Source organism: Trachemys scripta, chromosome 8 (assembly GCF_013100865.1).
Source record: "Trachemys scripta elegans isolate TJP31775 chromosome 8, CAS_Tse_1.0, whole genome shotgun sequence".
NCBI classification, from domain to species: Eukaryota; Metazoa; Chordata; order Testudines; family Emydidae; genus Trachemys; species Trachemys scripta.
The window spans coordinates 66,557,517-66,579,197 of record NC_048305.1 but is presented as its reverse complement, the minus strand read 5'-3'; the positions used below and the strand labels follow the sequence as shown (position 1 = coordinate 66,579,197).

The 21,681-nt window shown below is 44.9% G+C and overlaps 2 protein-coding genes across 9 annotated transcripts in view; one reads left to right on the top strand and one right to left on the bottom strand.

Moving 5' to 3' along the window:
* Positions 1-1,986, bottom strand: part of CAMSAP2 (calmodulin regulated spectrin associated protein family member 2) — a 177,499-nt gene extending 175,513 nt beyond the window's left edge. For all 8 annotated transcript variants that reach the window (XR_004646813.1, XM_034778806.1, XM_034778807.1 and 5 more), the window contains exon 1: positions 1,777-1,986. Coding sequence is in view for 7 of the 8 variants with exons in the window: in XM_034778806.1 (XP_034634697.1) it covers positions 1,777-1,915 (139 nt within the window). In the remaining variant the exon portion in view is untranslated. The remainder of the gene's footprint in view (positions 1-1,776) is intronic.
* A 720-nt stretch (positions 1,987-2,706) lies between these two features.
* The window catches only part of DDX59 (DEAD-box helicase 59), an 86,522-nt gene continuing 67,547 nt past the window's right edge, over positions 2,707-21,681 (top strand). The window contains exon 1 of the mRNA XM_034778826.1: positions 2,707-3,184. The gene's annotated coding sequence lies outside the window, so the exon portion shown is untranslated. The remainder of the gene's footprint in view (positions 3,185-21,681) is intronic.

Below are 21,681 nucleotides of genomic sequence, written 5' to 3'. Positions count from 1 at the left end.
CCTCCAGTTCTGCATCTGTTTCATATGTAAAGGTATGTTTGAAATATATACACATTACAAGTTTTATGTATACTTCCACGCTCTCACCCTCAAATTCTACTTTGCAACTCCAGGAACTACTACCACGCAGAACACTGACTTGAAACTAGTCACAAAATTATGACCTGGAACACTTTAATGCTGTATACAGTTCTATTTGACATTATTTCCATTAGTTGCATTAAGTGGGTCAGATACTAGCATCAGAGAATTTAAAAGGCAAAAGCAGAGAATATCTGCTCTTAACTGATTATTTGTTGAATTTTCTTGTGTATCTTTCAGAATGAAAACCATGGGGAGGGACAAGGAAAGTAAAGGAATTTGGTTTGGACCAGACTTTTATAGAAAGCTAAGTAAAAAGAACCCCACAGGTGGCTTTACACATCCAATCCAAACTCAGCTAATAGAAACCAAAATATCTCAATCTCCTGAAGATAAAGAATTTGCAAAGCCACATCAGAATAAAACTCCGTCATATTTGAATCTGCAGACACAGTGCATATTTTACACCTGATATCATTTTGGGTTAACAAAAAATAAAATGATGTGTTTAGTTCATATACATGCAAGCCTACAGAACTGAATCACCTAAGGACATTAAATTACATCACCTCTGAAAACCCCCAAAGAAAATTATTCCAAGAATTTTCACTACCTTAGCATTTTAGTGTTCAAATTTGCATTGATTAAAAAGAGATCATGAATCTGAGCCCTACAAAATATAAAAGTAAAGTATTTTTAAAAATAAATTGTCATGCAATAACCAGAAATGGTTATTACATACAGAAACTGCTAATATATAGCACTTTCAGCAGTCATGGAAACTTTTTTTTTTTTTTTTTAAATATAAAGAGAAAGGTTGTTGTCAGGTATTACCAGCTCCTAATGGCATCATAAAGATGTATGTCTTTTAGCCATGTTACAATATGCAACAGTACTCTGGCTACATATGCAACTGTTACAGAATTCCAAAAGGAGAAACCTTTTCCTGTTATTCTACAGAGAACAGGGGTGAAATGATTGATTGTTCCTGCACACTCCCTCTTTCAAAAATACCAACAACACTGTTTTATAAATTGAAAATTAAATAAATCACACATTTTTGTATTTTTGAAATGTTTGCCCTCAAAAGATATATTAGAAATATTACTGAGAATAATAAGCATAGTATTCCTGAAGGCCCTGGTTTTTAGAAATATAGAACTAATACTTTTCAGAAGCATTAAAATAAATTAATGTTATACATTCAGACGGAAAGAATTCTATACACTGTTGGGTGACAATTGGCATTAAATGCTCTTTCTCCTAGAATCCAGGTTATTGTTTAATCTTTACCTATCTGAATGACTGAAGGCTTATACCATCATACATATCAAAACTAACAGTGCACATCCATCTCCCTGACTACCTCCCAGCTCTTAAATGGAAAACACTATTTTTGTATTACAACAAAAAATGTGCATGGAAAAACAATACACGCAGTTTTGGAAGGCTGAATACCCCCAAATAAATGCAATTAGACACAAAAACATGACAATTACTCATTGACGGAAATAGCATTGACACACCTAAGAAAAAAAAGCAGATATTCGAAAATAAAAACCACATGATCAAGCAATAGATCAAGACTATTTTCTCCCGTTCAATTCCCTTGGGAATGGCTCACGTCCGCAGTAATGAAGCAACCAGGCAGGAACCAGCATCAAAGAAAGGGAAGAAGAAGAAGACGCCACCTACCTGTCCCAAAGGCTTTGGCCACCAGCCAAGCTACATTACAGGCGATTTTAGCCCTGGTGAAATCATAATGGTCAAAAGGTTTGACTGCAGGAACAATAAACGTCTTTCTCATTTCCTTGAGGTCTGCAGCATCCCCCATCTTTTTACAGCACCTTCTCTTTTATTTACATGATTCTTCTTCCCAAGGCCCCCCCCCCCCCACAAACCTATAAAAAATAGCCGCGGCGGCGGCAGCAGCGGCAGCAGCAGCAGCTGATGGTGATGATGAACTCAGCTGTCCATATGGGGTGATGCCTCCTCCGCACAGGAACGTAGCGGAGCCTCTTCTTTCTCCTTCCCTCGCTCTTTGTCTCAAGTCACACAGACAAAGCCCCCGCCCCCCAAAATGACAAGTTTGTGACCCCCCCTCCCTTTTCTAGGGAAATACCCCCCAGCAAGGGCTGATCCCGCGGGGATCCCCCCGCAGCCCGGCCTCCCGGCTCCGCAGGCAGGGACGGAGCCCCCGCGGGAGCTGGCAGTGATTTCCCCGCAGCGGCAGGAAGCTGGGACCTGGCCCTTCCCGGCCGCCGCTGAGACACAAGAGATGTCAAAATTCCCAGCGCAGGCTCCGGGCGCGGCGCAGCCCCCGCGCCTTCGCCTCTCCTCAGCGGAGACCCCCGGGCGGTGGGGGAGGGGGCAGTTGCTACTGCCCCGGCTAGCGCCCCGGCTCCCTTGGGGCTGCCGCTAATTAACGCGTCTCGGCTCCTGTCCTGTCCCGCCCAGCCGCTGCGGCTTTCCCCGGCCGCTGCCGCACTGGATGGGAGAGCAGCTCCGCGCACGGCGCATGCGCCCCTCGCCCCCTCCTCAGCGTGAGGCGGCCCTGGGCTGGGCGGGGCTCACCGGCTGGCTAGGGGCGGGGCCTCCGCAGGCCTGGCGGTGAATGGCGTCACGTGGCCGGCCGGACAATGGGGCATTCTTGACGCCAGGCCAAGGCCGGGCGGCTCCCGGGCGCAGCCAGCCCTCTGGGGCCCCAGTGCCAGGGGAGCGCGGGCGCTTCCCGCCGGGGGGAGGAAAGGAGGAGCGTGCGGTGCTCCATGGACGTACCGAGAGAGACTGGACAGGGGCTCGGGAAAGGAGCAGCAGCGCCACGAACCCTCCCACTGCATAGGCCAGTAGCCAAGTGGGACCTTCTACAGGGGACACTAGAAAATCCGCACGCTTATCGACCCTGGATGTTAACGTTTCTAGGGCACTTCCTGTCGTAGTGGGTTTGGCCCAGGATCCTTGGCTAAAATCATTCCTCCCTATTATATTAGTAGCATTGAAGTGGTGCCTAAGAACCCCGTTCATGGACTAGTACCAAAGTGTGCTAGGTGCTGTACAGACACGTCAAAAAGATGGTCACTGCCTCAAAGAGTCTGCAATTCATGTAAGTTTACAACTCTTTTCGTTAGTGGGTGATTGTTCTCAAGGAGGCTGCATTTGGGTAGGGTTGACTGGCTGTAATTTGTCAAATGTTTTTGGATTAAAAGTATCAGGAGGTAGCCGTGTTAGTCTGTATCTACAAAAACAACAAGGAGTCTGGTGGCACTTTAAAGACTAACAGATTTATTTGGGCATAAGCTTTTGTGGGTAAAAACCTCACTTCTTCAGATGCATAGAGTGAAAGTTACAGATGCAGGCATTATATACTGACACATGGAGAGCAGGGAGGTACTTCGCAAGTGGAGAACCAGTGTTGACAGGGCCAATTCAATCAGGGTGGATGTAATCCACTCCCAATAATAGATGAGGAGGTGTCAATTCCAAGAGAGGAAAAGCTGCTTCTGTAATGAGCCAGCCACTCCCAATCCCTATTCAAGTCCAGATTAATGGTGTTGAATTTGCAAATGAATTTTAGTTCTGCTATTTCTCTTTGAAATCTGTTTCCTAAGTTTTTTTGTTCAATTATAGAGACTTTTAAATCTGTAATAGAATGACCAGGGAGATGAAGTGTTCATGTACTGGCTTTTGTATGTTACCATTCCTGATGTCCGATTTGTGTCCATTTAGTCTTTTGTGGAGGAACTGTCTGGTTTGGCCAATGTACATGGCAGAGGGGCATTGCTGGTACATGATGGCATATATAACATTAGTGGATGTGCAGGTGAATGAGCCCTTGATGGTGTGGCTGATGTGGTTGGGTCCTCTGATGGTGTTGCCAGAGTAGATATGGGGACAGAGTAGGCAATAAGGCTTGCTACAGGGATTGGTTCCTGGGTTGGTATTTCTGTGGTGTGGTGTGTAGTTGCTGGTGAGTATTTGCTTCAGGTTGGGGGTTGTCTGTAAGCGAGGACTGGCCTGCCTCCCAAGGTCTGTGAGAGTGAGGGATCATTTTCCAGGATAGGTTGTAGATCGTGGATAATGCCATCCACAGCCTCAGAAACAACTCTGACATTATCATCAAAGGGGCTGACAAAGGAGGTGCTGTAGTCCATAATGAACAGGTCGGATTATGAACAGGAGGCTGCCCGGCAACTCTCCAAGACTTCAGTTTCCCTGGTCATTCTATTACAGATTTAAAAGTCACTATTATTGAACAAAAAAACTTCAGAAACAGACTTCAAAGAGAAACAGCAGAACTAAAATTCATTTGCAAATTTAACACCATTAATCTGGGCTTGAATAGGGACTGGGAGTGGCTTTCTCATTACAGAAGCAGCTTTTCCTCTCCTGGAATTGACACCTCCTCATCTATTATTGGGAGTGGATTACATCCACCCTGATTGAATTGGCCCTGTCAACACTGGTTCTCCACTTGCGAAGTACCTCCCTTCTCTCCATGTATCAGTATATAATACCTGCATCTGTAACTTTCACTCTATGCATCTGAAGAAGTGAGGTTTTTACCCACAAAAGTTTATGCCCAAATAAATCTGTTAGTCTTTAAGGTGCCACCAGACTCCTTGGGATTAAAAGGGATTATGATGGAGAAAATCTTATGCCAGGGAGTCTATAGCTTTTATTAGTGTGTAGATTACATTTTAATTAAGAGATTTTCATAGCCCATCTCCTGTCCAACTCATAAATGCATGGACCACCTTCCCTCATGACTGCATGAAATCTTTGGGACAATTTGCTTACTTGGAAAAGTAGTACCAGTAATATTATTGTATTATTAAAATAAAATACATTATTGCATGTCTTTTCATATGAATTATCAGATGGAAACAAGAAGGAGCAAACACTATTAGCCAGCTTCAGGTACAATAATGGCAAAAGATCTGTAGATCAACACAATGTACACAATTTGAGAACTGTATTATGCAATAAAAAATATTACATTTGTATATATTTAAAGAAGCAAGTGAGGACTCTATAACCAACAATATATGTGTGTGTATAGGCATACAATTTTTAATATTGTCTGTGCTGCATTCTGTCAAAATATTTTTTATTCTTCTCCATTGGACCTTTTTAACATTTAAATGCCAACTAACTGAAGAAGGCAAGAACTAGTTTATATATATATGTATATATATATATAATGTGTTCCATAAAATAGATAGAATTCCATACAAAAACATGCTGCACCTGCATTGTTTAACATCTAGAAGTCAGAAAATGCTATAGTTAAGGCTGCACACTAGCTGGGATAGGGATTATTGATGAGAAAGTAAAACACAAAAAGTACTTGCTTTTAAATAAATAAAATCTGTCATTCCAATTTTAAATATAACAGTTTTGATGTAATTCAAGATTTGTGACATATACTTGATAATGTCCCTTTATTGACCTACTGTTCCCTAGGCTTGGAATAGCATCCTATCTCCATCCACCAATCATTTTATCTTAATTCCTCTTTAAAATCAACTTATTCTTTAAATTCTTCCTCACTAATATTAGGTCCACACACTCTACCTGAACTACTGTCTTCCATTTCTTTTTATGCGTGAGTTAGATTCTAATACTGTTTTGGACTGGAACTGAATATTTTTTCATTATTTGTCCTGTGAGGCACCCTGTATATATGATGGCATGGTGAAGTTTAAATTTTTATTGACATGAGTTTGGCATTATTAGTAAGTGAGTGGAGAAGCCCTGAGTGAGTTATATAGCCTATCCAAAACAAATAGCAAGAGAACATCACTTCCTTTGTTTACATACCATTCCTAACATAGTGGGTCCTGGATCCTGATTTCTGCTATATGAATTATAATTATTAGTAATAGTGCCAAACCAACACAGAGACCCTGACTCAGGAGAGCAATCCCTATTCAGGAAGGCTTCTTAAGCACAAGCTTAACTTTAAGATTTACTGAACAGAGATTATTATTTTTAGGTTTTCTTTATTATTTGTATTATTGTAGTGCCTAGGAGCCCTTATGACGTAAGCAGTGAGTTAATATTCAGGGTCTGATGGCTTGTTTCTGTTAGGGAAAGAAGTTGGGGATGGAGCTATGTATTTCTTTAATGCAGTCCTGCTTATTAACAAATAATGTACATAAAGTCCTATTTCCCTGAACACAGCAGGGCTCAAACAGTAGGAGACAGTTGCTTTGCTTATGATTCTAAAGCCACTTTCCATCCAGGACTCTACCCAAAAACTCACTCTCTGAGCTTTTTCTCAGAAATCACACTACCCATGCTTCTCTGACTGTCTCTGAGACTTCCTTGCTCCGTTCTGTGTGTGCTTCTCTGGTGTTTCTGATCACTCTCTCACACACGCTGCTCAATCAAACAATACCCAGCACCCTGTGTTTGCATTCCGACCCCAGGGAAATCCCCTCAAACTTCATAGTTCAACCCTTATTCCAGCTTTCCACAATGGCCTGTGTTTTGTTTCAACTGTTTATTCCATAAAGGAGCCCAATGGTTTTTTATGTTGTTGACTAATATATGATGGCTAGCATATATAATCTGCACTACACACACACACACACACACACACACACACACACACACACACACACACTAAGTATTAAGCACAAATATTGTAACTATGATATAGCCCAACTGACCTATACCATAATCCTTTTCACTTATGCTAAGTATCCCATAACTCCTTGCATTTGCTGAAGTAAGCATTTGTCATAAGCAGATAGAACAAATGTATCTTGATTCTGACAAGTCTCCTGTGTCATAGTACAAGCTAGGGAAGTACCTTCACAGACCAGTACCTAGAATGCGAGTATCCTAACAAAGATAAGGAAGAAACAGAACAAGAAATTAGGGAACTGGAATATACTGATGCTGGAAAAATTTGTATAGTGTGGGTGCCAAATTGTAAACCCTGTTTATGATGGAAACCACTTCAAGCCAGGGGGTGCAGCAGCACTCATAGTTCCAGCAGCACTCATAGTTCCAGCACCTCTAATGATGGGTTGGTTTTAATGATGTTTAAAGAGTTGTGTAACTTGTAAAATCATCATATAAGTTATAGCAGCTGAAATGTGTAACTTTGGGAGCACACCTGCAAAAGGTGAATGTAACATAGATTCATAGATTCTAGGACTGGAAGGGACCTCAAGAGGTCATCAGGTCCAGTCCCCTGCCCGCAGGGCAGGACCAAATACTGTCTAGACCATCCCTGATAGACATTTATCTAACCTACTCTTAAATATCTCCAGAGATGGAGATTCCACAACCTCCCTAGGCAATTTATTCCAGTGTTTAACCACCCTGACAGTTAGGAACTTTTTCCTAATGTCCACCCTAAACCTCCCTTGCTGCAGTTTAAGCCCATTGCTTCTTGTTCTATCCTTAGAGGCTAAGGTGAACAAGTTTTCTCCCTCCCCCTTTTAAATACCTGAAAACTGCTATCATGTCCCGTTTCAGTCTTCTCTTTTCCAAACTAAACAAACCCAATTATTTCAGCCTTCCTTCATAGGTCATGTTCTCAAGACCTTTAATCATTCTTGTTGCTCTTCTCTGGACCCTCTCCAATTTCTCCACATCTTTCTTGAAATGCGGTGCCCAGAACTGGACACAATACTCCAGCTGAGGCCTAGCCAGAGCAGAGTAGAGCGGAAGAATGACTTCTCATGTCTTGCTCACAACACACCTGTTAATACATCCCAGAATCATGTTTGCTTTTTTTGCAACAGCATCACACTGTTGACTCATATTTAGCTTGTGGTCCACTATAACCCCTAGATCCCTTTCTGACGTACTCCTTCCTAGACAGTCTCTTCCCATTCTGTATGTGTGATACTGATTTTTTCTTCCTAAGTGGAGCACTTTGCATTTGTCTTTGTTAAACTTCATCCTGTTTAACTCAGACCATTTCTCCAATTTGTCCAGATCATTTTGAATTGTGACTCTGTCCTCCAAAGCAGTTGCAATCCCTCCCAGTTTGGTATCATCTGCAAACTTAATAAGTGTACTTTCTATGCCAATATCTAAGTCGTTAATGAAGATATTGAACAGAGCCGGTCCCAAAACAGACCCCTGCGGAACCCCACTTGTTATGCCTTTCCAGCAGGATTGGGAACCATTAATAACAACTCTCTGAGTAGAGTTATCCAGCCAGTTATGCACCCACCTCATAGTAGCCCCATCTAAATTGTATTTGCCTAGTTTATCGATAAGAATATCATGCGAGACGTATCAAATGCCTTACTAAAGTCTAGGTATACCACATCCACAGCTTCTCCCTTATCCACAAGACTCGTTATCCTATCAAAGAAAGCTATCAGATTGGTTTGACATGATTTGTTCTTTACAAATCCATGCTGGCTATTCCCTATCACCTTACCACCTTCCAAGTGTTTGCAGATGATTTCCTTAATTACTTGCTCCATTATCTTCCCTGGCCCAGAAGTTAAACTAACTGGTCTGTAGTTTCCTGGGTTGTTTTTATTTCCCTTTTTATAGATGGGCACTATATTTGCCCTTTTCCAGTCTTCTGGAATCTCTCCCGTCTCCCACGATTTTCCAAAGATAATAGCTAGAGGCTCAGATACCTCCTCTATTAGCTCCTTAAGTATTCTAGGATGCCTTTCATCAGGCCCTGGTGACTTGCAGGCATCTAACTTTTCTAAGTGATTTTTAACTTGTTCTTTTTTTATTTTATTTGCTAAACCTACCTCCTTCCCATTAGCATTCACTATGTTAGGCATTCCTTCAGACTTCTCGGTGAAGACCGAAACAAAGAAGTCATTAAGCATCTCTGCCATTTCCAAGTTTCCTGTTACTGTTTCTCTCTCTTCACTGAGCAGTGGGCCTACCCTGTCTCTGGTCTTCTTCTTGCTTCTAATGTATTGATAAAAAGTCTTCTTGTTTCCCTTTATTCCCGTAGCTAGTTTGAGCTCATTTTGTGCCTTTGCCTTTCTAATCTTGCCCCTGCATTCTTGTGTTGTTTGCCTATATTCATCCTTTGTAATCTGTCCTAGTTTCTATTTTTTAGATCATGCAGGTTAAGCCAAGGTGGTCTTTTGCCACATTTTCTGTCTTTCCTAACCAGCGAAATAGCTTGCTTTTGGGCCCTCAGTTGTTTTTCCCCTCAGTCTTGATTCCCATGGGACCTTACCTATCAGCTCTCTGAGCTTACCAAAATCCGCCTTCCTGAAATCCATTGTCTCTATTTTGCTGTTCTCCCTTCTACCCTTCCTTAGAATTGCAAACTCTGATTTCATGATCACTTTTACCCAAGCTGCCTTCTACTTTCAAATTCTCAACGAGTTCCTCCCTATTTGTTAAAAATCAAGTCTAGAACAGCTTCCCCCCTAGTAGCTTTTTCAACCTTCTGAAATAAAAAGTTGTCTGCAATGCAGTCCAAGAATTTGTTGGATAGTCTGTGTGCCGCTGTGTTATTTTCCCAACATATATTTGGATAGTTGGGGTCCCCCATCACCACCAAATCTTGGGCTTTGGATGATTTTGTCAGTTGTTTAAAAAAAGCCTCATCCGCCTCTTCCACCTGGTTAGGTGGCCTGTAGTAGACTCCTAGCATGACATCACCCTTGTTTTTTACCCCTTTTAGCTTAACCCAGAGACTCTCAACACTTCCATCTCCTATGTCCATCTCCACCTCAGTCCAAGTGTGTACATTTTTAATATATAAGGCAACACCTCCTCCCTTTTTCCCCTGTCTATCCTTCCTGAGCAAGCTGTACCCATCCACACCAACATTCCAATCATGTGTATTATCCCACCAAGTTTCAGTGATGCCAACAATGTCATAGTTGTATTTATTTATTAGCACTTCCAGTTCTTCCTGCTTATTACCCATACTTCTCGCATTTGTAGATAGGCATCTAAGATACTGGTTTGATCTTGCCTCCCAGTTTTGTCGTGACCCTCCTTTCTCTCTCCCAATATAGCCCACATTCCCTCTCATTTCCGACCCATCTCCCAGGTCTCCATGTTCCCCACTTACCTGTGGGCTTTGCTCACCTGTCCCCGTCGAACCTAGTTTAAAGCCCTCCTCACTAGGTTAGCCAGTCTGTGTCCAAATAGGGTCTTTCCCCACCTCGAAAGGTGAATGCCATCTCTGCCTAGCAGTCTTTCCTCGAATAGCATCCCATGGTCAAGGAAGCCCAAGCTCTCCTGGTGACACCATCTTCGCAGCCAGGCATTCACCTCCATGATGCATCTGTCTCTGCCCGGGCCCCTACCTTTGACAGGAAGAATCACTGCATGAGATGGCTTCTCGGAGACTGGTATCATATAGAATCTTGTTCCTGTACTATATTAATAAACCTGACTGACATTGATTATTTTGCTCTCTTGAGTATATTTTATATACCAAAGTGTGGTCAAGCAATTGACTATACAATTTGTCAACATTTATCCTGAAAGAAGGGCAGCAGTTAAACCAACAACTTCAATGAGATTTCATCTGACCTCTAGCCTACCACCTACATACATCATCTGAAATGAGCAGAGCAACAAAATGTACATCAGCTGAGTATATACTATGGCACATAATTTTCTTGTGCTACATACTGCAGTTATTAATCAAGCAAAACTCCTGCTTAAGTTGATGGTGACTTCAATGAGAGTTTTGTTTAATTAAGGATGGCAGAATTTAGCTCTTTGTCCAGTATATTACTGTCAGTAATTATGCTTATCTACCTGACATTCTTTATCATTCCAGTAAGTTAGGAGTAAATAAGTCTGCTTGAAATCAGCTATTGTTACTGCACCTGTACTTGTGTTAATTTATTAAAGTTATAAAAAGAGCCCATCTGTTGGCAACTTTTGGTAAAGACAGACTTAATACCCTGGATTATAAATTTAGAAAACATTTAATACTTTATCCCTAATAAACATAGGTATCCCTATTATTACTTGTTATTTTTCCATGAACTTTTTCATCCCTTCCCCGAAGTAACTGATTACTGCTTTATGGCCAAATTGTGGCTTGGTTTGTCAATGTGTGCAAGGGTATGTGAGAGCATAAGAAACCTCCTCTCCTATCCCCAATTGTGTTCCTGTGCAGGGGCTTAGAATCCAGAAAACATTAGAAAGGGGTTCCCAGACGTGTTTGGCTCTTTTTTTTTTTTTTTTTAACACTTTACAAATTACCCCTGTCAAACGACACAGGCTTTCACCTACCCACGTAATATTATATAGCACTTTTTGTCCTATGGCTTCAAGGCATTTTACAAAGGTGGTTAAAGATTAGTATTTCCATTTAATATATGAGGAAATTTAGTCAGAGAGAGCGTAAGGCTATTTTTTTCACTGACTTCAACTAGAGTTGTGTGTGTAAAGCACCTTTTAAAAATCTTGAGTTGAGCACTCATGAGCTAAGGCACACAAAATTAGTGGGCACATCTGAAAATTTGGACCTAAATGACTTGCCCAAGGTCACATAGTAAATCAGTTGCAAAGTGGGAATAGAAACTGGGTCGTCTGTCTATTAATGTCCTGCTCTAACCATGACACCACACTGTGTAATAGGGTACACGTGTAGTACTATTCTTTTTCTTTACTGAGAGGGAAACCTCTGAAATATTTATTTCAGAAGACCTATTTCATATTTTATTCCTAACAAAGTGCCTTCTGCTCTGTTTCTAGCTATACTGCATCTTGCTATGTTAGGTGTGATCAGATTGTATATTTCATTTAGATGTCTGACTCAGGGTACGTCTACAGTACGAAATTAATTCAAAATTATTCTATTTGAATTGTCAGAAGCGATTTTATACATTCGGTGTTGTGTGTCCCCACTAAAGCACGTGAATTTGGAGGAGTGTGTCCATGGTACCAAGGTTAGCATCGAATGTCGGAGCGGTAGCTATCCCACAGTTCCCGCAATCCCCGCCACCCATTGGAATTCTGGGTTAAGCTCCCAGTGCATGATGGGGCAAAAACATTCTTGCGGGTGTTTCTGGGTGTGTGTTGTCACTCGCTTCTCCCTCCGTGAAAGTTACAGCAGACGCCATATTGCCACCGCCTGTCTCCTGGTACTATGAATCCACCTCGCAAGTCCTCTCATCTTTCTATCTATTCTTTTATCTAACCATTTCCCGCCTTTTTTTGGCCACCATGAACTGAACAGCACAGCTTCCGCCGCAAACTCTGCTCTCCTGCTCTTGCAGCGCTAGCTAATTTCTCCATGTTGTCTGTCCTGGGCTCCCGTGGAAGCTACAGAAGGCAACAATTCCCTGCCGTTTTTCGGCCATCGTGAACTGAACTTCCGCCGCAAACTCTGCTCTCCCGCTCTTGCAGCTTTAGCGAGCTTCCCGCCTCCATGAAACCTACAGAAGACAACCATTTACCACCTTTTATTGGCCATCTTGAACCGAACAGCTCTCCTACATTTCACGCTCTTTTTCCAGGATTACCCGTGCAGGCGCCATAGAGCCCGCTCAGATCTCCGCTGCAGTTTTGACCATTGTAAATACCTCATACATTATCCAGCAGTGTGTGCAGTACCTGCAAAAACGGGTGAGGAAGCGACAACAGCGTGATTACTATACTGATGAGGACATGGACACAGACGTTCCTAGAAGCACGGCATGTGGCAATTGGGAGATCGTGATGGCATTGGGCCAGGTTCATGCCGTGGAATGCCAATTCTGGGCCCGGGAAACAAGCACAGACTGGTGGGACCGCATAGTGTTGCAGGTCTGGGATGATTCCCAGTGGCTGCGAAACTTTCGTATGTGCAGGGTCACTTTCATGGAACTTTGTGACTTGCTGTCCCCTGCCCTGAAGTGCAAAGACACCAAAATGAGAGCAGCTCTCACAGTTGAGAAGCAAGTGGCCATAGCACTGTGGAAGCTTGGAATGCCCGACAGCTACCGGTCAGTCGGGAATCAGTTTGGAGTGGGCAAATCTACTGTGGGGGCTGCTGTGATCCAAGTAGCCAAAGCAATCATTGACCAGCTGCTATCAAGGATAGTGACTTTGGGAAATGTGCAGACCATTGTGGATGGCTTTAATGCGCTGGGGTTCCCTAACTGCGGCGGGACAATAGACGGAACGCATATCCCTATCTTGGCCCTGGCACACTGGGGTGGCCAGTATGTAAACCGCAAGGGGTACTTTTCCATGGTGCTGCAAGCACTGGTGGATCACAAGGGATGTTTCACCAACATCAAGGTGGGATGGCCGGGAAAGGTGCATGACGCTCGCGTCTTCAGGAACACTGGTCTGTTTGAACAGCTGCAGGAAGGGACTTACTTCCCAGACCAGAAAATTACTGTTGGGGATGTTGAAGTGCCTACAGTTATCCTCGGGGACCCAGCCTACCCCTTAATGTCATGGCTTATGAAGCTGTTCACATGCACCCTGGACAGTAGTAAGGAGCAGTTCAACTATAGGCTGAGCAAGTGCAGAATGGTGGTAGAATGTGCTTTTGGACGTTTGAAAGGGCACTGGCGCAGTTTACTGATTTGGTTAGATCTCAGCACAACCAATATTCCAATTGTAATTGCTGCTTGTTGTGTGCTCCACAATATCTGTGAGAGTAAGGGGGAGATGTTTATGGTGGGATGGGAGATTGAGGCAACTCGCCTGGTGGCCAATTTCGCACAGCTAGACAACAGGGCGATTAGAAGAGCGCAGCAGGGCGTGCTGCGCATCAGAGAAGCTTTGAAAGCCAGTTTCATGACCGGCCAGGGTACGGTGTGACAGTTGTGTTTGTTTCTCTTGAAGTTACCCGCCCCCTGAAGGCACAATTGTTTAAAAACCCTTCTTTATTATTTGTTGCACAACACATTTAGAGGAATCAGAAGGTAGACTGGGGGGGAGGGGAGTAATTGGGTTAGGGGGGTGGAGGAGGAGGGAAGGACAAGTCCAGAAACCAAATCAAAAGTTCGCATATGCCAACTTTCTGGTGCTTGGGCGATCCTCTGGGGTTGTGTGTGTGGGTCCCTGTAGCCTCCCCACTCGTGTTCTTGGGCGTCTGGGTGAGGAGGCTATGGAACTTGGGAAGGAGGGAGGGCGGTTATACAGGGGCTGCAGTGGCAGTCTGTGGTCTTGCTGCCTTTCCCACATTAGATCCACCATACAGCGCAGCATGTCAGTTTGCTCCCCCATGAGCTTGACCAAAGCATCCTGCCTGCTCTCATTGCGTGCGTCCCTCTTCTCTTCATGTTCCTGTAATGCTTTATGGGACTCCGCAATTGTTTGCCTCCACGCATTCATCTGAGCCCTATCAGTGTGGGAGGACTGCATGAGCTCGGTGAACATGTCCTGAGTTCGTTTTTTCCGCCTTCTAATCTGGACCAGCCTCTGGGACGGAGTAGATAGGGGCCACGTTGAAACATTTGCACCTGTGGGAGGAGAAAAAGGGCAGTATCATAGCCAATGAAGTTAATCTGAGGTGTGATTATTGCTAGTTGAAAACTGTTAAAAAATACATTTCAGAGAACAAAGGGGACACTCTTTCTCAGTGAAACAGGCAATTCATAATAAACAGCACATGTTCTTTCTGTACAGCTTAGCATTTTGCCTCTTGTACTGAAGTGCCTGCTACTTTGGTTTGAGTAAGCCATCACACACGGCCGGGCAATAGAATTTAGCTTGCAGGCAGCCTAGGGGCACATGGGGTTTTGCTTCTTCCACATTCATTTTAATGCTTTCAAACTGCTGGGCCCCCTTTCCCATAGCAAGCAATGCCTGGTGGGTTTGCCATATAAAAGGAGGGCCTGCAGGCTCTCTGGGATGATCGCTTCACACAACACCCCCCACCCCACCCCCTGCACCCACCGTGTGGCTCTGAGCAGGGATGAGCCCTTTAAACTAAACGTGAATAGCCCAGCTCTCACTCACCAGAAGTACCTTCTCCAGGGTCATGGTCCAGGAGCCCACCTTGGGTGTGGGGGGATGTTATTGGCTCCAGCGTTAAGAATAGTTCCTGGCTTGGGGGGGAAATGGATTCCCTACTTGCCGCCTGTGCACTGTCGTCCTCCTCCTCCAATAACTCATCCTCCTCACTCTGTGCAACTCCCCCCTTGCAGGTGTACACGGACAGTGGTGGGGTAGGGGTGGCGTCACCCCTCATAATTGCATGCAGCTCACAGTAGAAGTGGAATGTGTGGGGCTGTGACCCAGAGCGCCCATTTACCTCCCTGGCTTTTTGGTACGCTTGTCTGAGCTCCTTGATTTTTGTACGACACTGCTCTGTGTCCCTAGAGTAGCCTCTTTCTGTCATGGCCCTGGAGACTTTAGCATACGTATTTGCATTCCTTTTTTTGGAATGTAGTTCTGCCATAACAGATTCGTCTCCCCAACAAGCGATGAGATCCAGTACCTCCCGTTTGGACCATACTGGAGCTCGTCTGCGAATCCAGGACTGCGTGATCTCTTGTGATGTTGGACTCTGCATGGTCACCTGTGATGGTGGACTGTGCTGATGGTCACTTATGCTGATGGTGACCAAACAGGAAATGAAATTCAAAAGTTCCCCAGGGCTTTTCCTGCCCACCTGGCTAGTGCATTGGAGTTGAAGTGTTGTCCAGAGCGGTCACAAGGGAGCATTCTGGGATAGCTCCCGGAAGCCAATAACGTCATATTGCGTCCACAATACCTTTTAACCCGGGATTGCGATCTCGATTTAAGTGCTACTTCACTTGCCAAGGTGGAGTACAGAAATCGGATTAAAGAGCCCTTTAAATTGAAAAAAATGGTTTGGTCTTGTGGACGCAATCTTTTTTTTTTTTTAATTAACTCGGCTAATTCCGAAATAACTGACTAGTGTAAACCAGGCTTCAGAGGAGTGTTGGGACAGTGGAATAGCAGCAGCAAGCAGCAATGGATCCCTCTTTTGCTAGGGGTGCATGAGTAGGGATTGAAGAAGGAAAAAAAAAAAAGTAGTGATACTTTCCTAAGCATCAAGTTCCATCTTCTTCAGAAGGCAACATGAGATTCCACTCATAGTAAATTTTCATAACAGAAAACTCTTTTCTTGTGTGTTTTGATGAACAGTGAAACAGTTAATGACATTTAACTTATCATTAGACTTCAGAACTAACAACCTCTTGATATTAATAGGGCAGTGGGCAGCTTGCAACTCTCTCGGAGTTGTTTTCAGTCTGGCATCACTGCATTACAATCTGTTCACATTTCCTTCTCAACCATATTTGTTTTAAATGATAGCTTAAATTCTGGAGCACAAGATGGCAGCCTCCAGAATATAATATATGTTCACCAAATCACTATGAAGTGACCCTGTCCACAAGCTTTTGAACTGGAAGGGAAAGAGACTTGTAGATAAAGTATGAAATGCATTCGTGGTAAATGTAACTGAACATGCATCCGATGAAGTGGGTTTTAGCCCATGAAAGCTTACGCCCAAATACATTTATTAGCCTCTAAGGTGGCACAAGTACTCCTCGTTCTTTTTGCTGTTACATACTAACACAGCTACCACTCTGAAACCTGAACTACTATTAGTAGTAAAATAGCAAGAAGAAAGCCTGAATGACATGATGGCTTTCAGCCTTTTTAAAACAGAAGGTCAATAGAGGAAGGAGGGAAAAGGCATTCTAAGAAGCAAGATGAGAGGTGCTCAAATGGTACAGGATAGATAGTTTTGTTTGATAACATAACCATTGGGAGATTGCTCCTCTAGGCACAGGACATTGATGGAATTGTGTAGTGTGTAATGCATGGTGTCATTACTGCCAGCCAGCATTATCTGCCAGAATCAGGAGTGCAAGTAGACCCTGGCTCAGAGACTGTAAAAACAAGCTAAGAGGGCAGCTGGGGTCATGCTGACTCAATTAGAGAAAAAGCTCTGTAACCAAGGCAGAAGGCTTATACCAAATTCTCCACCCCTTTGCACTAGAGACTTCAATTTGGTTGCATGGATGTGACTGAGAGGAGAATTTGACTGCCTGGAACCAGGAGATAAAGGAGGGAGCGGGACACTTGACAGAAAACAAATAAGCAGTAAGGATGTAGAGTATTTATTCATTTGTTTGTATTGTGGTAGCACCTAGAGGTCCCAGTCACATATCAGGGTCCCACTGTGGTAAGCACTGTGCAGACACATACAGAGTCACAATGGCAGTGCTATGACATTGTACTGCTAGGCAAGTAGTTATAAGCAAGATTCTGATTCCATTACTTGCTCTCATTCCATTTCTTAAAAAGGAGGGCCCAGTCACCATCTTGGAACAGACCTTCACACCTTGCAGATCCTGAGGCATCAGCAGAAGGTCAGGGTTGTCTGCAGGGTTGTCTCCAGCCTCTATGCTGCTGTTGCATCTTTGGTAACCCTCCTTGCTCCAGTGGACCCATCCTGTCACAGCTTCCAACATGCACCCTACTTAGAGGAAGAAGGCTCAGTGGCAGAGCAGGGAGCAGCAGAAATGTAGTTCAGCTTCTCACTGCATTACATTTGTGCCCTGAGCTCTATTGGTTGGTAGGGGGCTGAAGTGTGTTCCGCTTAGTCCCACTACTGACTAGCCCACTCTTTCTCCAGCCCACTCACTGCCTGCCTTCTCCCTCCATACTGATCTAGAGGAAGGGGGGAAATAGTGCTGCAGAGGTGGTTAAAACCCCTTTTCTGCTTGGGAAGTAGAGAGACATGAGAGGAGAGCCTCTTATTCACAGATCATGGGGAAGAGCTGGATCCAAGCTGTGTAAGGGTGATGATGATGTTAAGAGGCTCCTGACAATTATATGGGAGTTGCAAGGGATTAGTCAGTAAGCAGCTAGCGGAAAAGAAAATGAAGAATATTTGTAAGAGTTAAGAAAAAAAGAGGAGGCTGTTATAAAAAGCAAGACAAATTAAGGTGCATCAACATAATTACTGTGATGCAGAAAAACTCCCAGAACACAGATTAAAAATTAATCTTATTTTAGGGTGGGGGAAACTGACAAACCCCATGCATCCGAAGAAGTGGATATTCACCCATGAAAGCTCATGCTCCAATACGTCTGTTAGTCTGTAAGGTGCCACAGGACTCTTTGCTTCTTTGACAAACCCCAGTAATCCCAGACATTACCAGATAAGGTCTGGAGCAACATGAGAGGATTCTGAACAGAAGTCATGGGAACCTGTCAGGATCCTGCCGGACATGAGAGTGATCTACAGTCGGAAAAAAACAGTCACACTGGGCAAAGCTAGCCAAGATGAGGACCATGGGATAGATTAGTAGATGGAGTACCATCTGATCAAGAACAGCAAGTACATGAGGCAGACAACTTGTAAATTGCACAGGAGAATTATTCATAGGCAGAGTGGTAATACATTTAGCCCAGAGGTGGGCAAACTACGGTTCGGCATGGCCCCGCTCCATCGCTCCAGCCAGGGAGCAGGGTCAGGGGCAGCTCCACACAACTCCCAGAAGTAGCGGCATGGTCCCCCTCTGGCTCCTATGTGTAGGGACAGCCAGGGGGCTCTGCTCTGCATGCTGCCACCACCCCAAGCACCGCCCCTGCAGCTCCCATTGGCCAGGAACCGCAGCCACTGGGAGCTGCAGGGGTGGCGCCTGCAGATGGGGCAGTGTGCAGAGCCGCCTGGCCGCGCCTCCGCGTAGGAACTGGAGAAGGGACATGCTGCTGCTTTCGAGAGTCGCTTGAGCCTCCCCCTGCACCCCAACCCTTTGCCCCAGCCCTGATCCCCCTCCTGCCCTCCGAACCCCTCAATCCCAGCCTGGAGCACCCTCCTGCACCCCTAACTCTTCATCCCCAGCCCCACCCCAGAGATTGCACTCCCAGCTGGAGCCTGTACCCCTTCCTGCACCCCAACCTCCTGCCCCAGCCCCTGATTCCCCTTCTGCCCTCCAAACCCCTTGGCCCCAACCCAGACCACCCTCCTACACCCCAAACACCTCATCTCCAGCCCCATCCCAGAGACCCCTCCCCCCCGCAACCCACTCCCCTGTCCAGAGCCCCCTCTTGCACCACAACCCCAATTTTGTGAGCATTCGTGGCCTGCCATTCAATTTCTATTCCCAGATGTGGCCCTGGGGCCAAAAAGTTTGCCCACCTCTGATTTAGCCCCTTCATTGTTGTGTTTCACAGCAGCTTCTGTGCTGCTTAGAACAGCCAGCGATTTGCACTGGAGAATTCCCTCAGTGTACACGGAAACTCTAGCAATTAAAGCTGGCTTCTACACCACTTCCTCCTACACCACCACCTGTGTTACCTCCTGTGTTGGAAACCGAACTCCAGAATAATAGAAGATAGTAGGTAGGGAATGGTCCTGGCAGGGCGTGTAGAGGAGTAAGGTCTTAATATGGCCAGACCTTAGACCAGTGGTGTAAAATTAAAGCTCTTCCCCTGCAGCTTCAACTTACTTTGGAACCATCAGAGAACCAGGGAGCTACAATTGGTTCCTTGTCAACTTCCCCCTCCAGTTCATCCAAGCTCTGCTTGAGCACAGTGCAGAATCAAGCCAGTAATGTTTTAGCATGGGCTCTTTTGGGTAGTATGCAAGCAATTTAAGAGTACCAGTGATTATTGTAGGCATTACAGACAGTTCAGAGCTTATTTCATTTGTGTTGAATTGTAAGTTATTTAGAGTTCTTTGATGGGAAATGCGCACATGTTAAAACCAGCAGGGAAAAAAAAGCAGGTTAAGCAATAATGGGGGTGTACAGACGTCTCATCCACTCTGATCCACTGCATTTTGTAGAACTGCTCCCTACAGCATTCCCTTTAATGTGATAATAGTCTGTTCTGAATACTTCCAGTGACGGCATTTCAAGAGTTTCTCTTGTCTGTTTCAGCGTTGAATTGCTCAAGTATGTTTCTCCAGATTCATTTTGAATCCACAGATGACTTCTAAGGGACTATTCATGTAAGAAAAGCTGTACATATAGCTAAATGTTTTAAGGATCAGGGTCCTAAATTCAGAAGTGACTCAACAATAGAGGGCCATTTTAAAAAAAGGGAGGGGAATGGGAGGGAGAGAGGTAGGATAGTTATATAGTAAGGCATATAGTGTACAGGTGTGATCACCCTATTACTAGAGCCCTGCATGGATACAAAATTTGTATCTGCGTCTCATCCACGATCTGCAAACACGGTCTGCAGACATCTTCATCCATGGGCAGATATCCACAGATTTGCAGGGCTCTACTTATTACATTCAATTTAAAATATATATTAATTCACCTTTCCCTTTTTTATGAGCTAATGGAACAGCATAGTTTCAACTGATGATTAGCCTATGACAGAGTTGCAATATGTGTACTGTAGTGCACAGTCAATTTAAAGCTGTGCTGGAGAAAGCACTCTAGATAGAATACACTGCAGGGAACAATATTGCCTTGGGAAAGAGCTTTACAAGGTGACTCCAGACCTAACAGGTCTTTCCCATCTGTGTTTTCTGTGAGATCCCATCAACTGTTAGTGCTGTTCACAGCCTCAATCAACTTTGTTTAGACAAAGGAATGTGCATAGAAAATGAACTATATGATAAACTAGGGGTGGGCAAACTTTTTGGCCCGAGGGCCATATTTGGGTATGGAAATTGTATGGTGGGCCATGAATGCTCACAGAATTGGGGATTGGGGCATGGGGGGGGGTGAGGGCTCCAGCTGGGGGTGCGGGCTCTGAGGTGGGGCCAGAAATGAGGAGTTCAGGTGCGGGAGGGGGCTCTGGGCTGGGGTAGGAGTGCAGGTGAGGGCTCAGGCTAGGGGTGCGGGCTCTAGGGTGCAGGAGGGTGGGACCAAGGGGTTTGGAGGGTGGGAAGGGGATCAGGGCTGGGGCAAGAGGTTGGGGCACAGGAGGGTGTTGGGGTGCAGGCTCCGGGCGGCGCTTACCTCAAGCAGCTCCCGGAAGCAGAGGCATGTCCCCCCTCTGACTCCTATGCAGAGGCATGGCCAGGTGGCTCTGTGCGCTGCCCCATCCACAGGTGCTGCTCTTGCAACTCCCATTGGCCCCATTTGCTGGCCAGTGGAAGCCCCATTTGCTGGCCAATGGGAGCTGTGGCGGTGGCGCTTGGGGCGGGGGCATCGTGTGGAGCCCCCTGGCTGCCCCTACGCGTAGGAGCCGGAGTGGGGATATGCCGCTGCTTCTGGGAGCCATGCAAAGCAAGCCCCCGACCCCACTCCCCAGCAGGGCTCAAGGGCTGGATTAAAAATTTGCCCACCCCTATGATTAGCTGAAACAGTTTTGAATTAGAGTTAGGCCCTGTTGCTGTAGACATGACAGCTTGAAGCATGCCTCACAGCCAGTGTAGACAGACTTGCTCTAGCAGGGCTTGAGTTAGTGTGCTAAAAATAGTAGTGTGGACATTGTGGCATGGGGGGCAGCACAGGCTAGCCACCTGAGTATGGACCCAGGGAGCTGGGCAGTCTTGTATTCAGGTGGGCTAACCTTGCTGTAACATTCACACTGCTATTTTTAGTATGCTAGCTTGAGCAGAGTTAGTGTGAGTCTGTCTATTTGAGCTGGGAGGCTCTACCCAGCTGCAGTGTAGATGTACCCTTATGCATATGCTTAACTTTATGCATGTGAGTACTCCCACTGACTTCACTAGGACTACTCACATGTAAATTAAAGCATGTGTTTGCAAGAAACAATGCCTAA